Genomic DNA, 26,446 nt, shown 5'->3' on the forward strand with positions numbered 1-26,446 from the left:
CAGCGCCCGGATTTGGCGGGGCGGCGCCCGGAGCGCGCCCCCGGAGCCCTCTCACGCGCTTTTCGGCGGTCTCGGGCCCCGGGGTGCGGTATTTCCCCGGTTTCGGGGTCGGTGCAAGTATTGACTTCCCCCCGGTAGTATTAATAGACTGTTTACGGCACGCAGCGCACTTACTAGACGTACAATCAGTAGTAGAACGTCTCGCTTGGAGTGAGGAGGTACAAAGTGAATTGACTGAAATGCACTCCGGTTGTCCTTAGGGCGACGATGAAATCGCGAGTTTGTGCCGAATTTCAGTGAATCCGGTCAAATAAGCGCCGTCAAGGTGGCGACGAAACCAGGAAGCAAGTCCCGGAAGGAAAATATGCTCAAGTTCCTCACCCACAAGCTGCGGACGCATTCGATAAACGAAGACAATTACGTCGAAAAGGTGTGTATCGGCTCCTGAAATTCGTAACAATATTAACCTCATTGAAGGTCATAACCGAGTGAAAAATGGCTGCCCCCGACTAAAGCTCGGAACAAAGGAATGCATGTTCCGGGTCCATTTTTAGCCGGAAAAGTCCGGGTGCGGCGTCCACCTGCCTTATTATTTGCTTAAATTGTTGATGTGTTGTCGTGAACGTTTCTCATTGTTGGTTTCTCTAGGCTGATGAAGATCGCGATTCCGGGACCGAATCCGACGAGGAAATTGACGACCCGGACTTACCTCCAGGTAAGTCCATTTCCACTTTCACTGTTCTTCCAACAATTGGGAATGTGCCAATTGGCAGTGGCTTTTTTGGCCTTTGCAGTTTCTAATAGCCGGCTAAATACTTCCAAACCCTACCCTATCTAAATATGGATTTCATGAGCGAGGTCATGACCCATGTTTGCGATAGCACAATTCAGGATCATGCATCTAAAGGTAGACCTGTGTCTAAGACACGACACGTCACCACTTTGTTGGTACACGCATTCTTATTCATGACACAATCGACAATTTAAAAATTAAACGAAAAACATCGCGCATTATAAAGCCATTGTGAGCGGCCGACAACAACAATTCCGTTATAGAAAACTTATCAGAGGTTCGCAAAGTTTCCATACACGAGGAGATTTTTCGTTCACAAAAGCAAAACGACTCGCATTCTTAACGAGCTCGATTATGCTTTAACAAGGTTATTTACGATGGAACGCCTCTCCATTATCAAATCCCAAATAATTTATATAAATAATCTACCGTAATCAATGTTTAACTTATCAAATTACTTACTAGGAACGGGAATTCCAAGCAAGGAACAATTATTCCAACTGCATTATATTGATTGCAGGCAATTCGTGACTTGGGCTTTTTTCGACTCCACATTGTTACGCTGAATTTACTTTAACGCAAAACCTATCAGCTTTAGCGAAAAAAGCAAATTATTTATTAGAAAATCACCCGATTTATTTTTATAAATACATGGACGATATAACCAAATAAATCCCTTATTACCCAACAAAGAACACACATTTAAGAAAAATTTCAGAAACACTTGCTACAATTTATAAGTTTTTTTTTAAAAGCTACCAGTTGTTTTTAAATCCCTACCTTTTCTTATACTGAAACTGAACAAAATGGACAAAAACACATTAATTTATTAATAAATGAGCATTAAAAAGGAATAGAGAAAAGAAAATAGAAAATACACGTAATATAGAAGAGAGAGGATAAAAGCTAAACTGAAAGGAGGCACATGAAACAAAAATAGGGAAAGAAATAAACTATAGACAAAACAGAAGACTGAAAGTAGAACGAATAATAAAAAAACTATATCGATCTGTAGGAACTTTTTTATTTTTCGAAGAAACTATCCCCAGTATATTTATTTTAATTGAATTTTTGTTGTAGTGTTTTGTTAATATACAGGGTCCCTAAAAAGTGTGGATACAGTTGAATATTATTAAAAGTATTCTTCAAAACCTATTAAAATTTGGTATATGCATAAAAGTATATAAATTCCATCGTTTCAAATGTTTATCAAATTTTTTTTGTTTTTTTTTAATGGCATGAAGGGTAATTTTTTATTTTTTAGCTTACTTTAATCGAAACTTGAAGAAAATCATCGAACTAATAAAATTTAGGTTTCAAAATGTAGTCTTTGTCGTTAAAAATGATTTCTATTGACTTTTTGGCAATAATTTTGCAAAGAATCAGTTAAAATATTTGGAGAAATATGGCAATTTTGTTTCTTATTAGTTCTTGAAGGTTTTTGATCGTTAATAATATGAATTTTCAAAGCTAACTTAGTTTTACTTTTCCAGAAATCCAGAATAAAATTTTTGAATTTTTATTTTTTTTACCTTCTAATAAAAAAAATAAAAATAATTTATTGACTTAATCAGAAAAAATGGTTTTTTAAAAATTATTAAATTTGATCCTTGGTGCCATTTACAAAAATCAAGTTAGCCTTGTATTTTCAAAATAAATGATGGTAGAAAATCGAAAAAGATCTCAGATGATACAATTTAAACACTTTTAACTAGCTGTTCCCCAAATTTCAACGTGCTTTAGCCACTCTGTATATTTATTTTACTATGTTTTTGTTCAGTTAATTTAGTAGGTATTTTAGTATCTCTGCCAACTTTTTGAAATACTACATATTTGATAATATAAAATAGTTTTGCCGTACAATAATTTTAATCCAGCGCTTTCCAAACTTCCTAATTAACATAAAATCCACAACGACCTAATTGATCTCGACATAACTTAGAGAGTAGCCACAAAAACGCTTTATTAAGTTGGTTTTAATAAAAGAGCACTTTTAAATTTCTGTACCCTCATATCAGTTTTTCTATAAATAACTTTCTCGTTTTAAATCACTCCGATATTGAGATTATTGGATTTCTACAAATTTAATTTAAAATTGAAAAGTTGTTGGCAACCCTCTTGAAACATATTTTCGTTGTTTCTAGCGGAAATATGCAAATAAGAATAATTGCTTTAATATTTATGGAAACAGTTTGGTCAAGATTGGGGTCGCTTCTGGCTTTGTTTGCTTGCATAACCCAAAATTCTTGACGTTTCAAAACAAAAATTGAGCAAGAATTTGTTTTACTTTTCTAATAAATTGGTCATAAATTAGTGCAGTGCAAGCATAATTTGTATTTTTCGGAAAAAGCATTTGCATTTCCAGGTCAACTAAAAGTGCGACAATTACTGTAATTTGCTGATTAAATAATTCCAAAATAATTGCGTTCATTTGTTTACTCCAGTGAATTTTTTAAAACACGGTTTAAGTTTTCGATTAATTTATCATTGATAACCTCGGTGTTGTTTTGCTTGTGCCAAAAATGTGTGCGTAAAAATAGGCATGAAGGGCGCTATTCACGCGGCCAAGTAATTTAATTTTGCAAGAATTAGAAAGTTTGTGCCGCAACCCTTGTTAATGCATAGACAAAACGGAATGTTGTATAAGTGAGGAAAAAGATAAAGGTCAATTAATACACTCACTTTTGCATTAAAAGCTGGATTTTTAGCCGGTTTGCTTTATCTGATAAAGATAATCGAGCAGGAAATTGTTATTGGTATTACATTATTTGGATGGAAAATAGAATTCGAAAATAGGTTTAATCAGGAGGTGCATCCTTTTGATCTCCGAAAATAAAATAAATGGAAACGTGAAACGATAGACTTCTTATTACAACTGTAATTATTAAACGCAACAAAGGATTCAAGTTCACTGTGTGAACCGTAATGATTTCTTTGATGTCCTTTTCAGTCCTGCGGTCATCAAGAAATGCTTTATAGTTGCACAGAAAATTAAAAAAACAGTTGTTATGCTTCAGTCGGATAAAACACGAACGAAAGTAAATTTCTTAATGTTGTGGCCAAAGAAATGAATATTTCATCAAGTCTAAAAAGTATGTTAGCTAGGAAGTCCTGTTGCATCGCCACATTAGCATGATTTCTGAAGAGGGAAATTTTTAGTTGAGTCGGATTCAATATTTATGCGATCGATAGCTCGACCAGTCAACGATATCATGTTGGCAATTTAAATAAATGCAGATACTGGAAATTCTATCGTCTCCATTAGTAATTAAATGGAAAATCCTAGAACTACTGATTACAGGTTGAGTGTCACTAATAGAGAATTCAATAGTTTTAATTGCAATTAGTAATCGTTATAAATTACTTTTTTCTGGTTTCGTGCCAGTATTTTATTCTCGAAAACAAGCGAACGTGTTACAAGCGAAAAACAAACATTTGTTGTCTGATTATAAATTTAATTGGGATAATTTGAGTTAGATGATCTCGAATGCGAAGTAGGTGGTTATGTAGGAAGCCCATCAGAGCAGAATTTACATCTCGCACTATAAAATTTCCAACTTTTAGCGTAAAAACGGGCATATGTAGCGCTATAATAACAATAAAAGAACCCACAAGTTAATCCGCGTAATAAAATAAATTTTCAATGATATAGGTGGTAAGTGCCGTAAAACGTGGTATTTGCTAAAGCGGGGCATTTCGAAAAAGGCTTAAATGAAGATTAACGATTGCAGCAGCGCGAATGAAAAAATAATGTCGTTGATCTTTGAATTTTGGCCGCGATTCAAAAGAATGCATCATTCTTAGCATTATAAAAATAAACAAGCGGCTACTTGTCGACAACAATAATCACGAACGTTGTGATGGATTCGTTGCTTCCATTGATCGGTGTGAAAAAATCCCAGCTTGACGGTGATACGCTTTCTTACCATTTTGAAACAGTTGGTGTGTGTTGATAAGATTACGCAAATCGTGAAACATTTACACGAGTGAACATATTTTTAGCGCCACCTTTTTATTAATCGTTGATATTTCGAATAAACAAGGCAAAACGCAACTATTTTTAATCTAAATTGCAAATTGTTGACTAATATTGGAACACATGTAGGTATCTCGTTATTATGGAAATGAATTTTCGCAGGAAAAATGCCACCATTTATCGGCGTTTTATTAGCATAGCGCTAAAAATTCTAGCAACAAACTGAAAAATCGCTGCTCCAAATAATTCTCCCGCAACTATTGCCTCGATTCTTGACAATAATCCGTTTTATTATCCATTGTCTTGGCGCTGCATTGTTTCCTAACAGCCTAATATTAGGAATGTTCACATACTTAGCGTTTGAATAATTCTGCAATTAATGCTACTTTACGGCTAACCACTAATCTCCTTCGAATTGCATTAACCGTAACTGCAAATTAGATTTTTTCCTATTAATTAACGAAACTTCATTGTCTTTTCGATTTTTCCTCCGGTTGTGATAATTGGAAATTGCTGGATCGGACAAGTTATGATAAGTAAAGGTAGCGGCAACTAGTCTCGAATATTTTTAGAACCAGTTTCGAAGTTGTGTAACTGTTTGCTTTTCTAATAGTTGTGCATCGAACATGACCTCCGCTAATTATCAGTAGCAAGCAAAATTTCAATATTACATTTGCGTCACCCTCATCATACTTCATTCTGCATCAGTGGGCTATTAAAGGATGAACTTGACTCATCACTTTAAAAAAAGATTTTCAATTAAGCTTTAATGGCGACGTCCTAACTAGACGCTAATGAGTGCGGCAAATTTTCCAACAAATCTGCCCAACTATTTTGAGTAAATTAGTCTCGGAAATAAAAAATAGCGTTTTTGTTTCGAACTACGGAGGACTATGAGTTAGGAGACACAATCTGAACCAAAAAAATAGTACGGTGGAGGAGAAATGAGGGCGCTTCGAGTGTTAGTTTCGTGGAAAAAAAAGGCAGAATTGTTGAGCTTTACACTCTTAACAAACTGAGAAAAACTGACCACCAGAATTTTTATAAGAAACGAGAAAAAAATTATTAAAATTTAAAATGTGCGCTTCGTCACGTATTTTTCAAAACGCTGCGAATACGGTTAAAGATACGAGAAAAATGTTAAGACGAAATTTGTAGAGAATTAAATTTTCTTTAAAAAAGTCCGCGAGACCATAGCTCTATCTTCAACGGTTTAGGCCCCAAAAATATTCAAAGACGGTGAAGCGACGGATTCATTTTATTTTATCGGTGGTCAAATAACAAAAACTTAATTTATACCTAAACTGTGGAAGATAATAATGTGATGTCGCGGACTTTTTTATAGGAAATTTAATTCTCTACAACTTTGTTCCTAATAATTTTTTTGTAACTTTAACCGTATTCCCAGCGTTTTGATGAATATGCGACTTAGAATTATCAATTTGCGTTCCACCTTATATCTGTGCAAACGTAGCGAATACCTTTGAAGATACAAAAAAAGTGTGAGGAGCAAAGTTGTAGAGAATTAAATTTTCTACAAAAAAGTCCGCGACACCATATTTCCAACTTCAACGGTTTAAGTATAAATAATTTTCCAATACTTGACCACCGGCAAAATGAAGCAAATCCGCCGCTTGAGCGCCTTTGAACGACCTTGGGGCCTAAATAGTTGAAGATAAGGATATGGTCTCGCGGACTTTTTTGTAATTCTCTACAACTTTGTTCCTAAGATTTTTCTTGTATCTGTAACCGTATTCACAGCGTTTTGAAAAATGTGGGACAGAGTGCAAATTGGTTAAAGTTTTTTTTTTTTAATATAATTTACGATAAAATTTTGCTTATTTTTATGTCTTACTATTGAGAATTTAATGCTCTAGTTTGCTATGCCTTAACCATTATACAAATACAACCATTTTTTCTGAAAACTTAGACAGATCGAAGATGGGAACGTTTTATTTGTACGTCGTTTCACATCCTAACTTTTAGATATCCGTATTTGTGCGTAAATATGGAAAAATTATTATTTCTAGAATTTCTAATTGCGATTTAAGGAGGTAAACACTGGTAATAAAATAAATATTGTTATCAGTATCAACGTTTTAAATGCTATTTCCGGAACTTTTATTTGAATTGACCACTCACACAGCTAATTGTTTAGTGATTAAACAATCGGCCGCGTTATCAATTTACAAGTAGTTCCTCTCGACTTGAGTTATTTTTTCAAGTACCTTTATTATTGTTATTTAAAAAGTGAACTTAGGGGCAAGAAGCGAAACAATTTAATTGCCAAGTTAGCGAACAAAAGTAAAGTCGTAATCGTCGTTAATTCGATTATTTCGAATCCAGAAGAAGAAATAAGCGAGAAATTGTAAATTAAAATGGAATTAAACGTGGTTTCTCCGAATTTAACAGACATGTTTTGAAGATTTTCAAGTTCAGGCATTGTTAATAATTAGATGGAGGTTCGGTTATAGTTTGGATTTGTTTAGGGCCTGCTTTGTAAGAATAACAAACAGTTAATTAAACGTTTACAGTAATTAAACCGTTAAGCCCTCCTTAAACAGGTAAACATATCAGTTGGCGAAACAGACTGGTTAAATCCAATTAAGTGGCAATTGTCTTTCTTTAGACGCTGGGAGTAAAAAATTGCTCAGAAATGTTGTCACGCTTGTATTGTTGAAATCAATAGGAAAGCCTGTGAAAGCATGATCCTTCCGGGAAACTAACAATAGTTGTGCCCGTGTCCATTATTTTGAGCGTTTTTCGATAATTTCGGATTTTATCGGCGCTATTACAGCCCGCAAAACTAACTAACGCTTAATTAGAACGCAAAGAATTTTTAATAAAATGCAGCGCGCCATTGGAAACGTTGTCCCAGCTAATGAAGAAATGAATTTTTTCATTGTTAAATTTAAATGACTTTATTCATACGCTAGTTGAACAAGTGCGGCCTCTCCTTTGTTTCATAAATATAGAGTGAGGAATTAACTCTAATACCGCTTTTATGCAGACAAGTTCGCGGGAATTGTCACCTACAGAGGAGACTTATTCAAAAAATGCATGGCGTGGATAATTTCGTGAATGCAACGTGTAAATTCAAATTAAATCTCGGCTCGTGAGGGGATTTTTGGAGCCCAATTTGTATTCATTACATATCTGCGCCTCTGGTTATATTTTTTCCAAGAATTCGGTGATGAACACCCACCATAAAATTAGGTTGTGCTTCCTAAATCTCCAGGCCGGGAGTCGGCGTTTTTAATTCCGCGAAAATATCAAAAATTTACCGAATAAATTGGAATGTTTAGTTTGAGTTAAAATGAAACATCTGCAATTTTAAAAACGATTTAAAACGAGTTCTTTGTTCTTTTCCCTCTGATCAATACGTCAACATACTAGTCTGACTGAAAATATTTACAGCTCTATTGTGCAGAGGTAACCGTCGCAATTTGCAATTACAAGACTTTGGCAGAACTGCTCATAATTACCAGCGAGTACTTCTTATTGGCATCATTTCATGATTATGGAACGATCGGTTCTGGTCGGTTTGGCATTAAATAGTCAGTCGATTGCCCAAATCCGCATTATAAATGTTTGAATTCTAATTATTATTAATTAGCTTAATTAGTGATTTGGCGCCTTGGGCTAACAATTCATTGGTAGTGAGGAGAAATCACCGAGTTTTCGCGTTATTTTGGTTTTAATCAGGATATGAATTAGTTAGCGGCACCATTTCGTCGCTAATAACGTAAACTAGTGTCAGAGACGAAGACGGATTATTGCGGAATTCCTGCTGTAGCCATTAATGTGCAATTGAAGATGATTAGGATAGGAAAAAACCTCCTGCAATTTTCTTCGGGATAAATCAGACGGCTGCAGACAAAATGGCCGTGTAAGAAATTTATCGTCGTGAATTTGTGCAGGGAATAGTGTATTAGCACCTCCTCTGTAGAGAGGTGTCTTATTAAATTGAAGTTGCAGCGACATTTTCTGCATCGTTACCTTTACGATTCCAGGTTATGAGACAACTGGAAGGTGATACTAATAATAAATTCGCATCATAATTCAATTAAATTGGATAACCTGGACGCATTAGTTCCAATTAGTTGCTAGCCAAGTCCGATTGTTTATTTCCATGGTGGTTCTACCAGTAAATTACAAGATGCAATCTGGAGAAAGTCCGCTCTAAATGATTTCCATTATTAATCAGCGCTCCTTTTTCCAACACCAAATTGTTTCTAATGTGGATTTATTTTTAAATTCAACGCGTTTCTCTCTAATTAACTTCGACGCTGTTGAATACACGAAGCTGTCATTATTTTATGCATTACGTATTCATTGCTCGGATTACTCGCGTGGTCGCCCTTTCTTCATTAATACATTACTTATGCCAAACGTTTTTATTTCGTGCACATTAATGGTAATGAACGAAAATAATTATTGCCACTTGCTGACTATCGACTCCAATCTAATGCCTTTCAACAACCTGTTCTCGCTACAATTTATGCACAACAAATATGTTCCACAATGTTCTTCAGAACACAAATGCTTTACGAAATTGACATTGTGACGAATTCTACCATAAAACAGGTAGAAAGTGATAAATAAAGGCCAGGTTTTGGGTTTTTTGCCTTGCCTTTGTATTCAGATGTTGCATAAAAATTCAATTCCTTTGAGATCCTTTTGTTTCGACCTAAAATGCCTAAATTAAAGCTTACGATCTGGACTAACATAATGTAGTACAAAAGTTTAATTCCTGAACCTAAAATAGGAAAATAACGATTTTTTTCAAAAGAATAGATTCTGATATTTTAACCACGATTGTAGGATAATAATAATTTCTGAGATTATCTAATATCAAAAAAATATCTTAAACTTTGAAAATAGAGCTATGAAAAAAGTGTTCTATTCATTAAAAAGTTCTGAACTTCCTTTAATAAAAGATTCAAACAAAATGATAGAGGAAATACATGATTCATTAAAAAAAACAGTTGAAATGATGCTGACCAGCTGACCAAAAGCTTTAATAAAACTATGGAAGTTCTGATAAAAATTGAGACTGCAGTTCTCAATTCTCCTATAGTTCTTTAAAAAACTTTTACTCTTACATTAGCAAAATAGTATAAACAGTGTATAATTTCTGGGATATAGAGTTTCAGCCAATGAACATTATTAGTGTTATATCTACTCTTTAAAAAAATATGTTAAACATTCTTATGAAAAGGGTTCTTTTCATTAAAAAAAATATTTTTTTAAGCTTTTATTTAAGAAAAATTGTTTTTGTATCAAAGGAGAATATTTTTGCCCGTTAGGGGGTAATCAACTATATAGAATTACATTGTCACGCAGATTACGTAAGTATGCAAAATTTCAGTTCATTCGGACAACAGGAACCTTCTCAAATTTGGCTCGGAAAATATGAAACAGACAGACAGACAACAAAGCAAGTTAATTAAAAGCTTCTAAGAACAATAAAAAATAACATTTTTCGTGGCTGAAGGTACCATCAAATAACCCTCAAAAGATTCAAATTTGATTTGGCTGTTTTACAATTTTTTCGCCCTTGTTATAGAGGCTGTATTTTTTACACTTAATCTCAGAAATGAAATATAGTATAAAGATTCGGAAAAATTAAGCTGTATTAGTTTCCCTATTAAGCCCTATTATTACTATTATACTAACAAGCGTTCATTTAAAAAAAAACTCTAGAGTGCTTTGAAATTAAGAAACAATTGTTTTGCATGTCTGTGATTAATTCGTTCTCTCATAACCTTACTTTTTGACAATTAAAAAGATAACAGATTTTCATAAAAATATTTATTTATTATTTATAAAAACAGTTGGAAATGTCTTCCTTGTTGTTCACCACACATAACACATCGTCTCTGAACACTATTTAACAATCTTTGGCTATGAATTCTGGTTTAGTAGGCAACCAACAATACAATGATACAAATTGATCTACGAAATCCGTAAAAATGTCAGAGCATGCTGCGAGTTTTTTTAATAATGAACACCTGATATTTTTTCTGCACTAATAATCACACTGCAAAGATATTTATGCAACAGTGTAGGTATTTTATAAAATATACAATGATGTTTATTCATATTGTTTACGAAAACATATTCTAAACCTATTATCTAGTGTTTTCTGTGAGCTAAAATTCGTATTTTAATGGTAAAAATATGTAGTTTGAGTGAAGAAAAAATCGCACAAAAATCGATTCTTGTTCTTTTTGACACAATTTAACTTAAATTAGGATAATAATTATTATAAATGACGCATTCAGTGTTACTCCAGAGAAGATTTTATAAAGGTTGGGTGAATTTTTACTTTGTATTGTTCAAACCAGACATTTTCAACTCACATTGACGTCTTCGAAACACCACCTTTATTACGGCAAAATTTGACTTGAAAAGTTTATTTTACAATAGAAAATAAAAATGATGTTTTTTGTTAGTTTTATTATCCTGTTGTGTAATTTATGGCCATTGTCAGTCGTAACACTATCACAGTTGAAGCCAGCAAAAATCCACTTTTATCTGGAGCTAGCTCCACACATAGTGTACCTATCGTCACCACACACAACCTTGTGGTCGTATGAATCGTAATTAAACCGATACTCTTGAAAAAATAGCAACGTTTGAAACCCAAAGGTGCTGTTAGCATGGCCATAATTACGGTGTATTAAAATGTTGGCATAATCGTTTATGGAAACCGCACCTTTGTAGGAGTGAGTCAAGCACTTGTACAAGATTGTTTTAAAAGTATAAAATAAATGTTTATGGTCATACGTGCATTGTACTCGGCCGTGTATGAGGTCTAGGTCTTTATAGTATACTATTTTCCACTTAGTGTGTTGCATTTTGCACCTCGAAGAGTGCAGATAATTTACGATTGGAACGGCTGCAGACATGCAACCGTCAAAAGTAACGATGCTGAAGTGAAAGCCATGCAGGTGATTTTTTCACCAGCTTTGGCAATTATATAAATAACGGAATAAGCCAGGAACAATGCAAATTGTTGAAAAATTTTAATCTCGAAGTAAAGGAAAAGAAATAGTTATCCACATCCGGTTCATGTTTTTGACATGGGTCATCGCTAATGAAATAACTTCAAACTCGAAAATGCAAAATAACTACAAGCGTAACAAGCAGGGAGAACAATGCGGATTAGAATTCTTGAATGTTTTCGAGATGTAATAATAATGCAGGTTGTTTGAGGCAATTACAGGCAGTGACTTTGAAGGTGCCCCCACAATTCGGATCGCAATTATTGCTTCGTGTTGATATTGAATTTCTGGAATTATACGGTTCTTGTCTATTGCCTCAAACAATAATCCGTATTATGTTGATCAGGATACGTTATTGGGTATTACGATTCAGTTTATGGTGACTATTAGATCTGCGCAGGTTTAATTAACAGCACCACACACTGGCCCAACGAAATAACCCAAATTTTCACCACAGACACTAATAAGATAATTTTTTCTGTTTGTTGATTTTTCCTTGGGCCCCTTGCCTTACAGACCATTGGTGTGCTTGCAGAATATAAAATTAATTGTGGGAGTTGATTTTCGTGATTAGGCAAAAATTGCTGGATGATGTAAACGAGATTGGAAGAATGAGGCAAGGTTTGCGTGTTTTTGGGAAAGGTCGCCGCTTAAATCTGGGAAGAAAGATTGATTTTAATTTTGGTTTGTTATTCATATCATGGATCGAGGCACTCCCATCGTTTGTTCATGCACATCGACGTCTCTGAATTTATTGCGTTCGCCATTCAGCCCATAACCATTCTTTCAGGTGTGCATTGTTTAGAGTTGGACATGATTTACATTAAAACAAGATTGATGGCGTATTAAAAAAGCAACCTGGACGTTGCGCTTGTAATGCAGCCATACTATAATATTATAGTTAAGATAAAGGGCAGCGAATTTGTTTGTGAGATAGCGTTGTATTTATGGGGATTCTAGATAAGAATGCCGTATGATATCGGACGATGGTTTACGCGAACTTTACGGGCCGTATCTCTGCTGTTTCATAACCGCATATGGCATTTGGGAATTTATCTCGATTACTCGGGATTTCATACAAGACCGCTCGCTTCCACAATATTTATCTTCAGGAGGTGCACTTTATTATGATACCTACACGACCGTATTATCCATTAACCGACATACACCGACACTTACACGGTTAGGACATTCAAAAAATAATAAAAAAAAATACCAACACTTTTGCCTTTTTTTTTTAATTTTAAAACTGAGACAAATCAGGAAAACGAAAAATAGGACAAGGCATTTAAATTAAACGCGTGTTATAAAAAACAAATCACTTGTTTCTCCCCTTTAGACAAAAAATGAATGAAAAGTAGACCAAAATTCTTTTATTGCATGAAATATTAACAGTATTGTCCTCTCGAAACCATCTTGAGATTAGCATGCGATGATCGACCAATACATTCGCTTTGAAATTTTTTACCTATGCATTATCTTTGCCTTTTTATTGGTTGAGCGCATTGGAAGGGCATGACTCAGATTGGCTTTCGGGTTAGCTCCACCCAATTAAATTCAAGTAATTTAAACCAAACAAAAATATTTGGCAATTTTTTCTTGATTGAGTCGTTGTCTTGAAACAAGATTTGTTTCACTGATTACGATCGTTTTTATTAGAAAAAAAAAGAAAGAAATTTAATGCAACTCATTCATAATTACTAAAGTAATTAGCTTTCTCTCTCATCAACGGGCTAAAAAGTTAGGGAAAAATATTATTCGTGGTCTAATTTTTCTTTTCGGTTTAACAAAAAAATCAAACTTATTTTTTGCCAATTTAATTAATCAGTAATAACAACAATAATAATAATAATAATAATAATAATAAAAGTCTTTATGTGTTAGAGAAAAAATATGAGGAGGCGAACTCTAGCTTATATGGTTGATGCAAAATAAATTTTAATGTGAAATTAAAATTTGCCGTATAATAAACAAACACAGCGAAACATTTAATTTTGTTTAAGATCGCATTTGGAATTAATGAACAAAATTGAAGATTTTTTGCCTTATTCTTGATAATTTTTACGAAATAATGGTTCTGAATCCAAGAAAAATCAAGAAAATTTGTGGTTTTCCAGCTTGGTAACTTCGAAGAACGGAGAATAACACCTTTTTTGACCGAATTTTGTCATTTTTCAGCTAATTCTTGACGAAATTTCGCCCAAAAACTAACAAAGTCGAGTAAAATAATACGCTACATAAGTTTCGTTTTATTTTTGGAATTTTGAGGCGTAATTTGGCAAAACTCCACCAATTTTTAATTATCTTGTGGATTTTAGACGTTTTTTGATCAAATTTTGTAAAATAAATGAGTACCTACCTGATCCAAAAACGTACGATAGGCGTTTGTTTATGAACGAGTCATTTTCATTTTGGGTGACTGTTCTTAGTTTATACTTAAAATCGAAAATGTAGATGGTTTTGGTCAGCTGATGAATTTGAATTATAAGTTTTTGCGTTATTCTTGATAATTTTTACAAAATAATGGTTCTGTATCAAAGAAAAATAAGAAAAATTGAAAAACGATTTTTCTTGAGTTTCAGTTTTTGTGTTTTTTCAACTCGGTTTATTAAGGTAATAAATTAAAAAATGTGTTTTAAAGCTCGAAAAAAATAAGAGTAACTCTTTTTCGACCGAATTTTGTCATTTTTCAGCCAATTCTTGACGAAATTTCGTTGAAAATCAAACGCAAAATAACAACAGTTTCGTTTTATTTTTGCAATTTTGAGGCATGTTTTGACAAAACACCACCAATTTTGACTTATCTTGTGGATTTTAGATATTTTTTGATCAAATCTTGTAGGCATTTGTTGATGGAGGCGTCATTTTCATTTTGTGTGGCTGTACTTTATACTTAGTTTATAGTATACTTAAAATCGGAGATATAGAGGGTTTTGGTCGGCTACTGAATTTAAATTATAATTATCTCTGGCTTTTTTATTGTTTTTAACATGTACATGTTGAGCCCCTGATGACCAGGTCGCCAGACGCTTAATCCGTCTCTGCCTCTGTAACATCCAAATGCATTTAACTTTCTTATTCCCCGGCTTGCTTTGGCTCGGCTCTCCAACAATTTTAATTGTTAAATAAATAAATCCGCTCTCGTCTTTGTAAACATGAAACCTGTTCGTACCTTCCTCTCCAAACAGCAGTGCACCTCTTAACACCTATCCTCCTTAAGTTTTCTATAATTTTTTTTGTTGCAGTGATGTCTGAACGCATGTGTAGCGTATCCCCGGCAGACACCGGCTGTTCCATGGAGAGTCCGGCCCCCGACCAGCACGACCCTCACAGCTCCGAAGAGGAGCTCGAGGTGATCAACAGCAACAAAGAGGAACGTCCAGCTCGACCACTCCGTGCAACGTCCGTTTGTCTGCCGGAAAAACGTAAATGGTCGCAAGTCGGCGGCGATTCCTATTCTCGCCACAAGTACACGCCAGAAAACGAAGAAAACATGTCACATTATGGCAATCTGAGTCCGTCATCGCCGTGTTCTCCGTATCATAAATGTTACGGCGAGGACGGGATCCACATCGAACATTCCGGTTCTTCGGACGAAGAAGTCCATCATTTACTCGCCAGTATGGCGACACCGGTCCAATTTCGCACCTCTCCACCCTTGGAGGCCGTCAAGCCGGGGCGGAAGACACCCATGAACAAGGGCCGCTCCATGAGTCCTCCGCCCAAGCTCTTGCACTACGAGGAGTCCCCGAGGAAGAGGTCCAAGCACAGGCACGCGCACGTACAGAGACCTTACTTGGACTTCGAAAAAATGCAACATGTAGGTATATTTCATGTTAATTTTATTGTCTCAGGTACAAGTTGTACTTTTTGTGCCTAAGCATTTTTATTTTTAATTTTTCGAAAAAACAAACCGAAATTTTTCCAAATTAAAACGAAAATTAAGGCACGCGCACGTACAGAGACCTTATTTGGACTTCGAAAAAATGCAACATGTAGGTATATTTCATGTTAATTTTATCGTCTCAGGTAAAAGTTGTACTTTTTTGTGCCTAAGCATTTTTATTTTTAATTTTCGAAAAAACAAACCGAAATTTTTCCAAATTAAAAAGAAAATTAAGGCACGCGCACGTACAGAGACCTCACTTGGACTTCGAAAGAATGCAACATGTAGGTATATTTCATGTTAATTTTTTTGTCTCAGGTAAAGATTGTACTTTTTTGTGCCTAAGCATTTTTATTTTTAATTTTCGAAAAAACAAACCGAAATTTTTCCAAATTAAAAAGAAAATTAAGGCACGCGCACGTACAGAGACCTTTCTTGGACTTCGAAAGAATGCAACATGTAGGTATATTTCATGTTAATTTTTTTGTCTCAGGTAAAAGTTGTACTTTTTGTGCCCAAGCATTTTTATTTTTAATTTTTCGAAAAAACAAACCGAAATTTTTCCACATTAAAACGAAAATTAAGGCACGCGCACGTACAGAGACGTTACTTGGACTTCGAAAAAATGCAACATGTAGGTATATTTCATGTTAATTTTTTTGTCTCAGGTAAAAGTTGTACTTTTTGTGCCCAAGCATTTTTATTTTTAATTTTTCGAAAAAACAAACCGAAATTTTTCCAAATTAAAACGAAAATTAAGGCACGCGCACGTACAGAGACCTTACTTGGACTTCGAAAAAATGCAACATGTAGGTATATTTCATGTTAATTTTATTGTCTCAGGTACAAGTTGTACTTTTTTGTGCCTAAGCATTTTTATTTTTAATTTTTCGAAAAAACAAACCGAAATTTTTCCAAATTAAAACGAAAATTAAGGCACGCGCACGTACAGAGACCTTACTTGGACTTCGAAAAAATGCAACATGTAGGTATATTTCATGTTAATTTTTTTGTCTCAGGTAAAAGTTGTACTTTTTGTGCCCAAGCATTTTTATTTTTAATTTTTCGAAAAAACAAACCGAAATTTTTCCAAATTAAAACGAAAATTAAGGCACGCGCACGTACAGAGACCTTACTTGGACTTCGAAAAAATGCAACATGTAGGTATATTTCATGTTAATTTTATTGTCTCAGGTACAAGTTGTACTTTTTTGTGCCTAAGCATTTTTATTTTTAATTTTTCGAAAAAACAAACCGAAATTTTTCCAAATTAAAACGAAAATTAAGGCACGCGCACGTACAGAGACCTTACTTGGACTTCGAAAAAATGCAACATGTAGGTATATTTCATGTTAATTTTTTTGTCTCAGGTAAAAGTTGTACTTTTTGTGCCCAAGCATTTTTATTTTTAATTTTTCGAAAAAACAAACCGAAATTTTTCCAAATTAAAACGAAAATTAAGGCACGCGCACGTACAGAGACCTTACTTGGACTTCGAAAAAATGCAACATGTAGGTATATTTCATGTTAATTTTATTGTCTCAGGTAAAAGTTGTACTTTTTTGTGCCTAAGCATTTTTATTTTTAAAATTCGAAAAAACAAACCGAAATTTTTCCACATTAAAACGAAAGTTAAGGCACGCGCACGTACAGAGACCTTTCTTGGACTTCGAAAAAATGCAACATGTAGGTATATTTCATGTTAATTTTGTTGTCTCAGGTACGAGTTGTACTTTTTTGTGCCTAAACATTTTTGTTTTTAGTTTTTCGAAAAAACAAACCGAAATTTTTCCAAATTAAAACGAAAATTAAGGCACGCGCACGTACAGAGACCTTATTTGGACTTCGAAAAAATGCAACATGTAGGTATATTTCATGTTAATTTTATCGTCTCAGGTAAAAGTTGTACTTTTTTGTGCCTAAGCATTTTTATTTTTAATTTTCGAAAAAACAAACCGAAATTTTTCCAAATTAAAAAGAAAATTAAGGCACGCGCACGTACAGAGACCTCACTTGGACTTCGAAAGAATGCAACATGTAGGTATATTTCATGTTAATTTTTTTGTCTCAGGTAAAGATTGTACTTTTTTGTGCCTAAGCATTTTTATTTTTAATTTTCGAAAAAACAAACCGAAATTTTTCCAAATTAAAAAGAAAATTAAGGCACGCGCACGTACAGAGACCTTTCTTGGACTTCGAAAGAATGCAACATGTAGGTATATTTCATGTTAATTTTTTTGTCTCAGGTAAAAGTTGTACTTTTTGTGCCCAAGCATTTTTATTTTTAATTTTTCGAAAAAACAAACCGAAATTTTTCCACATTAAAACGAAAATTAAGGCACGCGCACGTACAGAGACGTTACTTGGACTTCGAAAAAATGCAACATGTAGGTATATTTCATGTTAATTTTTTTGTCTCAGGTAAAAGTTGTACTTTTTGTGCCCAAGCATTTTTATTTTTAATTTTTCGAAAAAACAAACCGAAATTTTTCCAAATTAAAACGAAAATTAAGGCACGCGCACGTACAGAGACCTTACTTGGACTTCGAAAAAATGCAACATGTAGGTATATTTCATGTTAATTTTATTGTCTCAGGTACAAGTTGTACTTTTTTGTGCCTAAGCATTTTTATTTTTAATTTTTCGAAAAAACAAACCGAAATTTTTCCAAATTAAAACGAAAATTAAGGCACGCGCACGTACAGAGACCTTACTTGGACTTCGAAAAAATGCAACATGTAGGTATATTTCATGTTAATTTTTTTGTCTCAGGTAAAAGTTGTACTTTTTGTGCCCAAGCATTTTTATTTTTAATTTTTCGAAAAAACAAACCGAAATTTTTCCAAATTAAAACGAAAATTAAGGCACGCGCACGTACAGAGACCTTACTTGGACTTCGAAAAAATGCAACATGTAGGTATATTTCATGTTAATTTTATTGTCTCAGGTAAAAGTTGTACTTTTTTGTGCCTAAGCATTTTTATTTTTAAAATTCGAAAAAACAAACCGAAATTTTTCCACATTAAAACGAAAGTTAAGGCACGCGCACGTACAGAGACCTTTCTTGGACTTCGAAAAAATGCAACATGTAGGTATATTTTATGTTAATTTTATTGTCTCAGGTACAAGTTGTACTTTTTTGTGCCTAAGCATTTTTATTTTTAATTTTTCGAAAAAACAAACCGAAATTTTTCCAAATTAAAACGAAACTTAAGGCACGCGCACGTACAGAGACCTTACTTGGACTTCGAAAAAATGCAACATGTAGGTATATTTCATGTTAATTTTGTTGTCTCAGGTACGAGTTGTACTTTTTTGTGCCTAAGCATTTTTTTTTAATTTTTCGAAAAAACAAACCGAAATTTTTCCAAATTAAAACGAAAATTAAGGCACGCGCACGTACAGATACCTTACTTGGACTTCGAAAAAAATGCAACATGTAGGTATATTTCATGTTAATTTTGTTGTCTCAGGTACGAGTTGTACTTTTTTGTGCCTAAACATTTTTGTTTTTAGTTTTTCGAAAAAACAAACCGAAATTTTTCCAAATTAAAACGAAAATTAAGTGCTTTCTGAGTTTTGGAATTTTTTTAACACGTTTTTGAGATAATAACCATTTTTTTCCAGAATCATTGTGTTAAAAGTATGTAAATGCAAATTAAATTAGAATTTCCCTTGTTGGAGAACTTTTTATTATAAATATTGGTCAAATTCAATGTTATTTCTGCTCTTCTTGAGCATTTTTAAGCACGGCACCAAAATTTTATTTTTTGGGATTTTGTTAAAATAAACAAAAAATCGCCGAATTTATTTTATTTTTATTTTTTTTGGCACGTTTTTCAACTAGAGGCGTAATTTTTTCGCAAAATTTAATTTAAAACACTCAAGTCACTCAATTCAATAAACCATAAGAAGTTAACATCATTTAAGTCTTGTTGAGGTGAAAAATAACTAAAATTGAATCACAATTGACCAAATTATTGATTGAAAAAGTTGATTTGAAAATAAAAAAAAGGAAAACGATAGTTTTTTCTCGAATCAATTCGCAAACATAATTTACGATTTTTCTCCATCATTTCACTCTTGTTGTAACGCAGTTAATGACAGTGGGACGATTATTTACTCTAATGCAGCAATTAGTCGACATTGACATTGACTTGCCAATTTAGCTATTTGTGACCTCTCTGTAGATACAAAAGCGTGTGCAAAAAATTGTTTTTTTCCACGTTAATATGCAAACATGACTCATTATACTGAAACTACTTATACATTCAAATGAGGAAATTAGGGATGAAGTTAAAATCGATTTCATTGCGTAAGGTGACCTTCAATACACAATTTTCACCCAGAAAACCGCCCCATTTTTCCAGAATTGGGGATCCGTCCCTGGACTAGTTAAATTTAGACTGGAGTTATTACTCAGCTTAATTCACTTACAACAAATGCATTAAATTGCAATCTTAGATTATGCAACTCCAATTTGTATTGGTATTAGGACAATGGAGTACCGCCTTCAATAAAACATAAATGTTAATGGCTCTTTATTATTGCTCGAATTTCGAAATTCACTTACCGCAGGACAAGAATTAGGGGCTTACAAGTGTGCAAATACAAAAAAAAATTTTTCATTTGGAATTTTTAATTAAAGCCCATTCAGCCTGGAATCGGTTGGAGTTTAAGCAACGTTTAATAGCCTCATGAAACATTACTCTTTACAATGCAATTAAAAGTTTCCAAATAGATTTTAATAGCTTATGGTGAAGTCGCAAGCAAAGAGCAGCTACCTAAATCACACACAATTCCACTTTTGGTGCAGGATGTTAATAATTTATGTGGTCTCCGCAGACGATTTAATGCATTTTCAATGTTATCTGAAAGACGTAAATTGACTAATAACTAATTGAAAAAGGGTAGTTGGTGCATTATGGATGTGGCGTCCGCCATTGATTCGTCATTTTTTAACCGACGGGCGGGGTTTTGTGCAAAAACTAGAATTTGTGTTTGTGTTTTAAGTTGTAGTTGTGTCGTAAATAATGGCATAATAGATGATAAGAGGAGAGTATCGCTGGCAGTGTGTAATTTGATTGAATGTATGTCTTATGAATATTTTAAAATTCGAGTCGATTTAATCGGTCTCATGTACTTTGCACCTATTATAAATTTATAGATGTCCGGACTGTAATATATCGTAGCTAAACTATTTTTAAATTCGTCTTAAACTCGATATCAATTGGTGGAAAGCTAAAATTATCGTCTATTCGTTTCTCCACGACGTTGCAACCAATTTCCCATTTCCCTGAAACTGCAATTTTCTCCCCAGGAAACGTTTACCGGTAGTTTATATATAAATTTATGTGCATTTGGAAAAAACAAAAAAAAAAACGAAAAAGTGCTATAGTTTCAAAGAAGTTCCACGGTGCTTTTTTATCATGATGAAAGGCTTCCTTGTCGTGTTGTACGACTGCTGCAAATAATTTCGTCGAGTAAGTCAGCACTTGATATTTTCGTGAAGAAACCTAGGAGTGGTTGGTGGTAATTAAACTAATTAAAAACGTGAAATACTCGGCGATGCACTGCGCTTGAAAGGAGTTTTTCGGTAGTTGACAAAAAAGTAAGAAACCAAAGCCGGAGTTTTTATCCTTTTTTGTCATTACCACCGTGAAGTGTTCACTACTCGAAATATTTAAAAAGCTCTCGAGAATGAGGCAAAAATTCACGCTGAAATGACCCCTAAACTCGGCTATTGTAAAGGCCGGAATTAGGAGCGCGTTTGTTGGAAATCTGCCTTACCCGTGCGCTATTCATTTCAGTGTAAATAGCAATGAACTTTGGGCCGGCGTATATTCCGCAAGAATGGCTTGCATGTGTGCTAGAAAAATATAACATTCGGTGTGAGTAACGAATGACTTCATCAAAATGTGTGCTTTGCACAAAATCGATGGTTAGTGGCACTTCAACAAGTTCGTTAATATTTTACAAGACCGACTGCCACTCTTGACAGGGATGCGTGCTATTCTTCCGCCAAAGCCGGCGCTTTTTATACTAGTGAATAATTAACGCTCATTATCAATAGTGGATGGAAATAACCCGCAGATTAAAAATAGGCTTCATTAGACCATCGCAGAGGATTTTTTACGACTGCCATCGATTCTTCCCTTAACACATTCAAAATCAGATTTGGTCTATTATTATAATTACAGTGGAGACCCGTTATAGCGAACCCACTCATAACGAACTCAATTTTATGAAAATGTAACGCAATTTTGCGTTTAAACGAACTTTTCAGCGAATTTTAAGGAATATATTGGGGTTAATAATGACAAAGCAGCAAGAGAAGTGCAACTATTTTGTGAAGGAAGTCGAAATATTTTAACCGAACTTATACTACTTTTACTAATTTTTAAGATATACAGAATTTTCCGTCAAAGTACTGAAGTACTGAAAGTTCTAATAAAGATATTTATTTGAAAGTTGGTACTTATCAGTAATCCGTTGAGTTTTGCTTAATGAAAATATTTTCAAGATGGCGACAATTTCGGTTATACCGGAAGCCGCTATGGACTTTCTTATTTTAAATGGAAACTCGTATTTTTCACTGCGTTTTTGGATTAGTTGAGTTGTTTTAAGGCCGTTTTTATCAGCTTTGCCTATACGGAAGTTTAACCGTTTTCGAGATTTTTAACAATTTTTGAAAATTTTCGGATTTGCACCTGTCACTTAAAAAATCGGTAACTCTTTTAGTTTTAGAGATTTTGGAATCATATTTGGAGAATTAAAAGAATAAGGATATATCTGTTCTCCAGTGTGTTCAGGATTGGAAAAAAAGTTAATAAACCAAAAAAATTTAAGGTCAAGTTTGAAGAACTTATTTTTTTAATGGGATGTGGCATTTTATTTGAAAAAATTGAGTTGTGGGTGCCTAGAGTTCTGAAAACTTAACTTTAAACTGTATTAATTTTTTCGGATCAGATTTAGCTCAGCTTGTTGTGGCAAAAGTAGCCGTGGAAAATGATTTGATCGGTGAAAAGTGATTGAGCGAGCGAATCCTATCCCGGTATTTGCACCTAATGTTTTGTCATTACAGGAAGTCGATGCAGCAGGCGATTTTACGAGGTGCAGACTAGAACCAAACTCAGTTAAGGTTGGAAAGTTTTACTGCAAAATATCCAATGAGGAAGTTACAGCCACGGCAATAATAATTTAATAAAGTAGATATAAAATGTGTGTATGCACGTCCCGTTTCGTGGCATTATTTTAAACAGCGAACGAGGCTAGTGTTTAAGATACGATTTGGAGCTAGTCCAACAACATTAGCAGATATCCGGTGATTATACGCGAATTGCGATTCCACAAACAAAAAACCTGCCTCAATACACGGCTTGACCTTCACCGTCAAAATGTTCCACGAATTAACAACGTGTTCACGAATAAATCCGCGCTTTCTTTTTGCATTTTCAACGCGCTGGAATTTCTACAACCTATAATTATGTAACGTTACTCATTCTCGGTTGCCAAATTTCAATCGGGCTGTTGGTTCGCGCCAAAAAACGACACAATGCGTTTCATTAATTCGAATACTCAAAAGTCCATTTCATTTAGTTTTTGATTTATCGCTTCTGTCTCTTTAATAACTTTACTAGCATTGTTCGGTCACGACATACAATGTGACGTTGACTCTTTGTTGGGCTGTTTTTAGTTCGCATTTGGCACTAACACAAAACTCATAATGCTGAATGTCCTCCAACTTGGAATACACACACATACCTAGCATACACAACCAAATGGACAGAAATGTTACGTGCCAGACGAACCTACACTCCTTTTCTATAACTGGTCGCACCAAATGCGACTTTGACAAGCTGCCGCAAGATTTTGCAAACTGTTCTTCTGCCACATCCCTTATAAGAATCGCACGCACAAAACCTACATTCATTCCGGAAATTTTTCACAAAAAATCACCACTTACAGCTTAATCGCCCGTAAGAGTACTCTTCAGTACTCTTGAAAATTTTATTTTTACAGTTATTTTTTTATAAAAAAATCAATTTTATGCCTTCACATAGCCGTTTATAGAAAAAAATGTCAATGACTTCAAAATACTGTGGAAAAATTGGGAAAAAATTACATGGATAAATAATACTAACGCTGATTTTTAGTTAGAAGTACTCGGCAGGCTCGCCTTGCAAAATTTTGAATTTAAATTCACCTTGAAAGAATCTTGTTTTGCAAGTGTCCTTTATTCGTGGTTTCACAATCTTCCAAAAACTTTGTTTCAATTTCGTATCATTGATTACAAATTTACAAAAAAAATATTGATTTTAACCCGTTTGACGTCAAAACGTTCGTATGCATGCCAGTAACGATATAAAGTATTAAAGATTATTGATAACCAAAGCTGCGAGTGTAATATTTATTTTGGGTTTAATTATTTAATGAGTGATTTGTTGCATTGTTTTTTGGGTTAAATGTGCGGTAATTAGATTGTAGATTTCAGGTTGTTGGAATTTATGAGCAATCATTAAGGAAAATTTTATTTAAAAATATGAACTGGAAAGAGGAGAGATGTAATTAGATAAACTTGTTTTCTGAGATGGGAGTATGATTAATTAATTTTTGTTTAGGAGCCGCTATCTGCGATTTCATAAAACATGAAACAGTTTTTTGAAATTTGTTTTGGTCTCGTCATCTGTAGACCACATTTATTAAGCAACGAATTATCTCTGATCTTGAACCGGGCTTCAAGGCCTTTTTTTCCACAAATTTCCATAAATTTATTCTGAACTACAACCATTGTTGCAATTAGCATAAAATTACTATTGATAATGTTTTGATTTCGAATTTTTTGCACAAGTAAACAAATATAACAAGTTCAAGGTTGCCGATAATTAAAGCAATTGTGTTTTTCCAGCTGAAAGCTCGCTCTGTGCGGACATGGCGTCACAGCGGAGACCACGGCGGAGAGCTTTCGGTGTTCTGTTGGTGAGAGGAGCTTAAAGGGCGCTCACCGTCGCCCTGCGAATTATCAAAAACTCCATGCATGAGCAGTTTACCAGCGTTATGGCCCGACCATCACTCACCAAACGAGTAAAAGTGCTCAGTAAATTGGGTAATTACTGGAAAAAGTGGTGGCCTGTAAACTTAGTGCTTGTATTTATGACTGTACATAATTTAAATCAAATCACCTCAAGTTCAATGTGGTACATTTACATGGTCTGAATAACTACGGCTCTTCATTGCACTATAACTTACAGCACTGAACTTTCGGACTACTGAAGATTATCGCCTGTGAGCGGCCTTCTCACCTCTATTTGCACTTTCGCCTAATTTACCGACGAATTCAACAAAGTTTTGACAATATACTTGTAGAAGCAGTGCCACAATCTTCAGTACTTTAATGTTGTAACAATATCATAGTTGTAACAGTTATATTTAGAGGAACGAATTTTCGAATTGAGTCGGTTGGTTTTAGTGTTTCTTGTTACCAATTATCGGTAGCTCATAAGGTTTCCAGGCCTACAGGAAAATTACGCGTACGGACATAGTGTTTCAATGTACAAAACGTTATTTCGGCCAAGCATAAAATTACAATTAATTACGAATTTATATTGTAGATATGAGCATTTTTCGTGCAATTTACTAATGTTGTCGACTTTTGTACATAACTGAAATTGTGCATTTACAAGCGTGTGCATTATATAAAAACAAGAGTGTTTCGCTTTCAGTTGTTTTGTAAATACTACCGTTGTTTTTATATAATGTTAATTATTGCAATATGAAATATTTTTACAAAGTAGTTGAGTGTCTGTAGATTTAGTTGGACTTTAGGCCCCAAGCCGCAAACTTCGCGAGTTTCGTCCAAAAATCCGTTGCCTTTAATTAGAGAAGACAAAATTATTGTTGCGATGCATTTACTGCCATTTGGAATTTTTCAAAATTCACGACGGAGCTTTGGAAGTTTGTGCGAGTGGGGCTAATAAATTGTGAATTTATTCTAAGCCATGTTGTTGCCATATTACCGCTTACTGAACTTTAACACTGGCCAGGAACAGTTCGAAAACAACAATGCTGCCGAACAACTGCCTGTTGAAGACAAACAACACCCAAATGGTAACTGCCGGTGGATTGGTGAAATCAAAATTAATTTAAAGTGGCGTTGAACTCGCAAGATCATGCTTATAAGATAGTAGGACTTTTAACAAATTGAAAGACTTTTTTTAAATTGTGTGTGAGTGAGTCGTGTTTTGTAAAATGGAAATGCTGCGATTTTGTAGGATGGAGAAACCTGAATTTGTCAAAAAATGTATAATCAAGAGTAGATACTATAAGGTGTGTATAGTACTATAATTTTTTTTATATAAAACAATCTTGTGTGTAGGGTAAAACTATAATTATTTAAACATTGCCCATTTGGAACATCGGTGTTGCACCAGTTGATTTTTTGTTGAATTTGGGAGGTTACAACTACAACACTCGAATTTGATTTCATGTGATTCTAATTAGATCTAAGTTTTATCTACCTATGAGATGGGTAATAAATTAACTACATTTAAAAACCAGTGATATGTTTTAAGTATTTTGCACCGTTACGTGCAGTTGTGAGTAACATTTTTCTTGTGATACAAACTATTAATAGCCATATCGAAACCATCGCAAACTTTGCGTTTACTTTCCATGTGGCTATTTTGCACGTTGTAATACTTAGTTGCAATACACATATTAAGTTTAACGATTTTTTAACTAACAAAATTACCCAATAAAATATTTTTTATCATCTAAAAACC

The 26,446-nt window shown here is 34.1% G+C and overlaps 1 protein-coding gene across 2 annotated transcripts; it reads left to right on the top strand.

The window, feature by feature from the left end:
- On the top strand, positions 1-26,391 carry Reph (Regulator of eph expression). Of its 2 annotated transcripts, XM_064358821.1 has the most exons (5): positions 1-430; positions 478-568; positions 649-715; positions 15,025-15,599; positions 24,574-26,391. In XM_064358821.1, the coding sequence occupies exons 2-5, from the start codon at positions 530-532 to the stop codon at positions 24,646-24,648; spliced, it is 756 nt and encodes a 251-aa protein (XP_064214891.1). In that variant the 5' UTR covers positions 1-430; positions 478-529; the 3' UTR covers positions 24,649-26,391. The 2 variants fall into 2 exon arrangements, with proteins under 2 accessions (XP_064214891.1, XP_969036.1); XM_963943.5 differs by lacking the exon at positions 478-568 and having other exon boundaries at positions 28-430.
- Positions 26,392-26,446: the final 55 nt, after the last annotated feature.

The sequence above is a fragment of the Tribolium castaneum genome, chromosome 9 (genome assembly GCF_031307605.1).
Source record: "Tribolium castaneum strain GA2 chromosome 9, icTriCast1.1, whole genome shotgun sequence".
Classification (NCBI taxonomy): Eukaryota; Metazoa; Arthropoda; class Insecta; order Coleoptera; family Tenebrionidae; genus Tribolium; species Tribolium castaneum.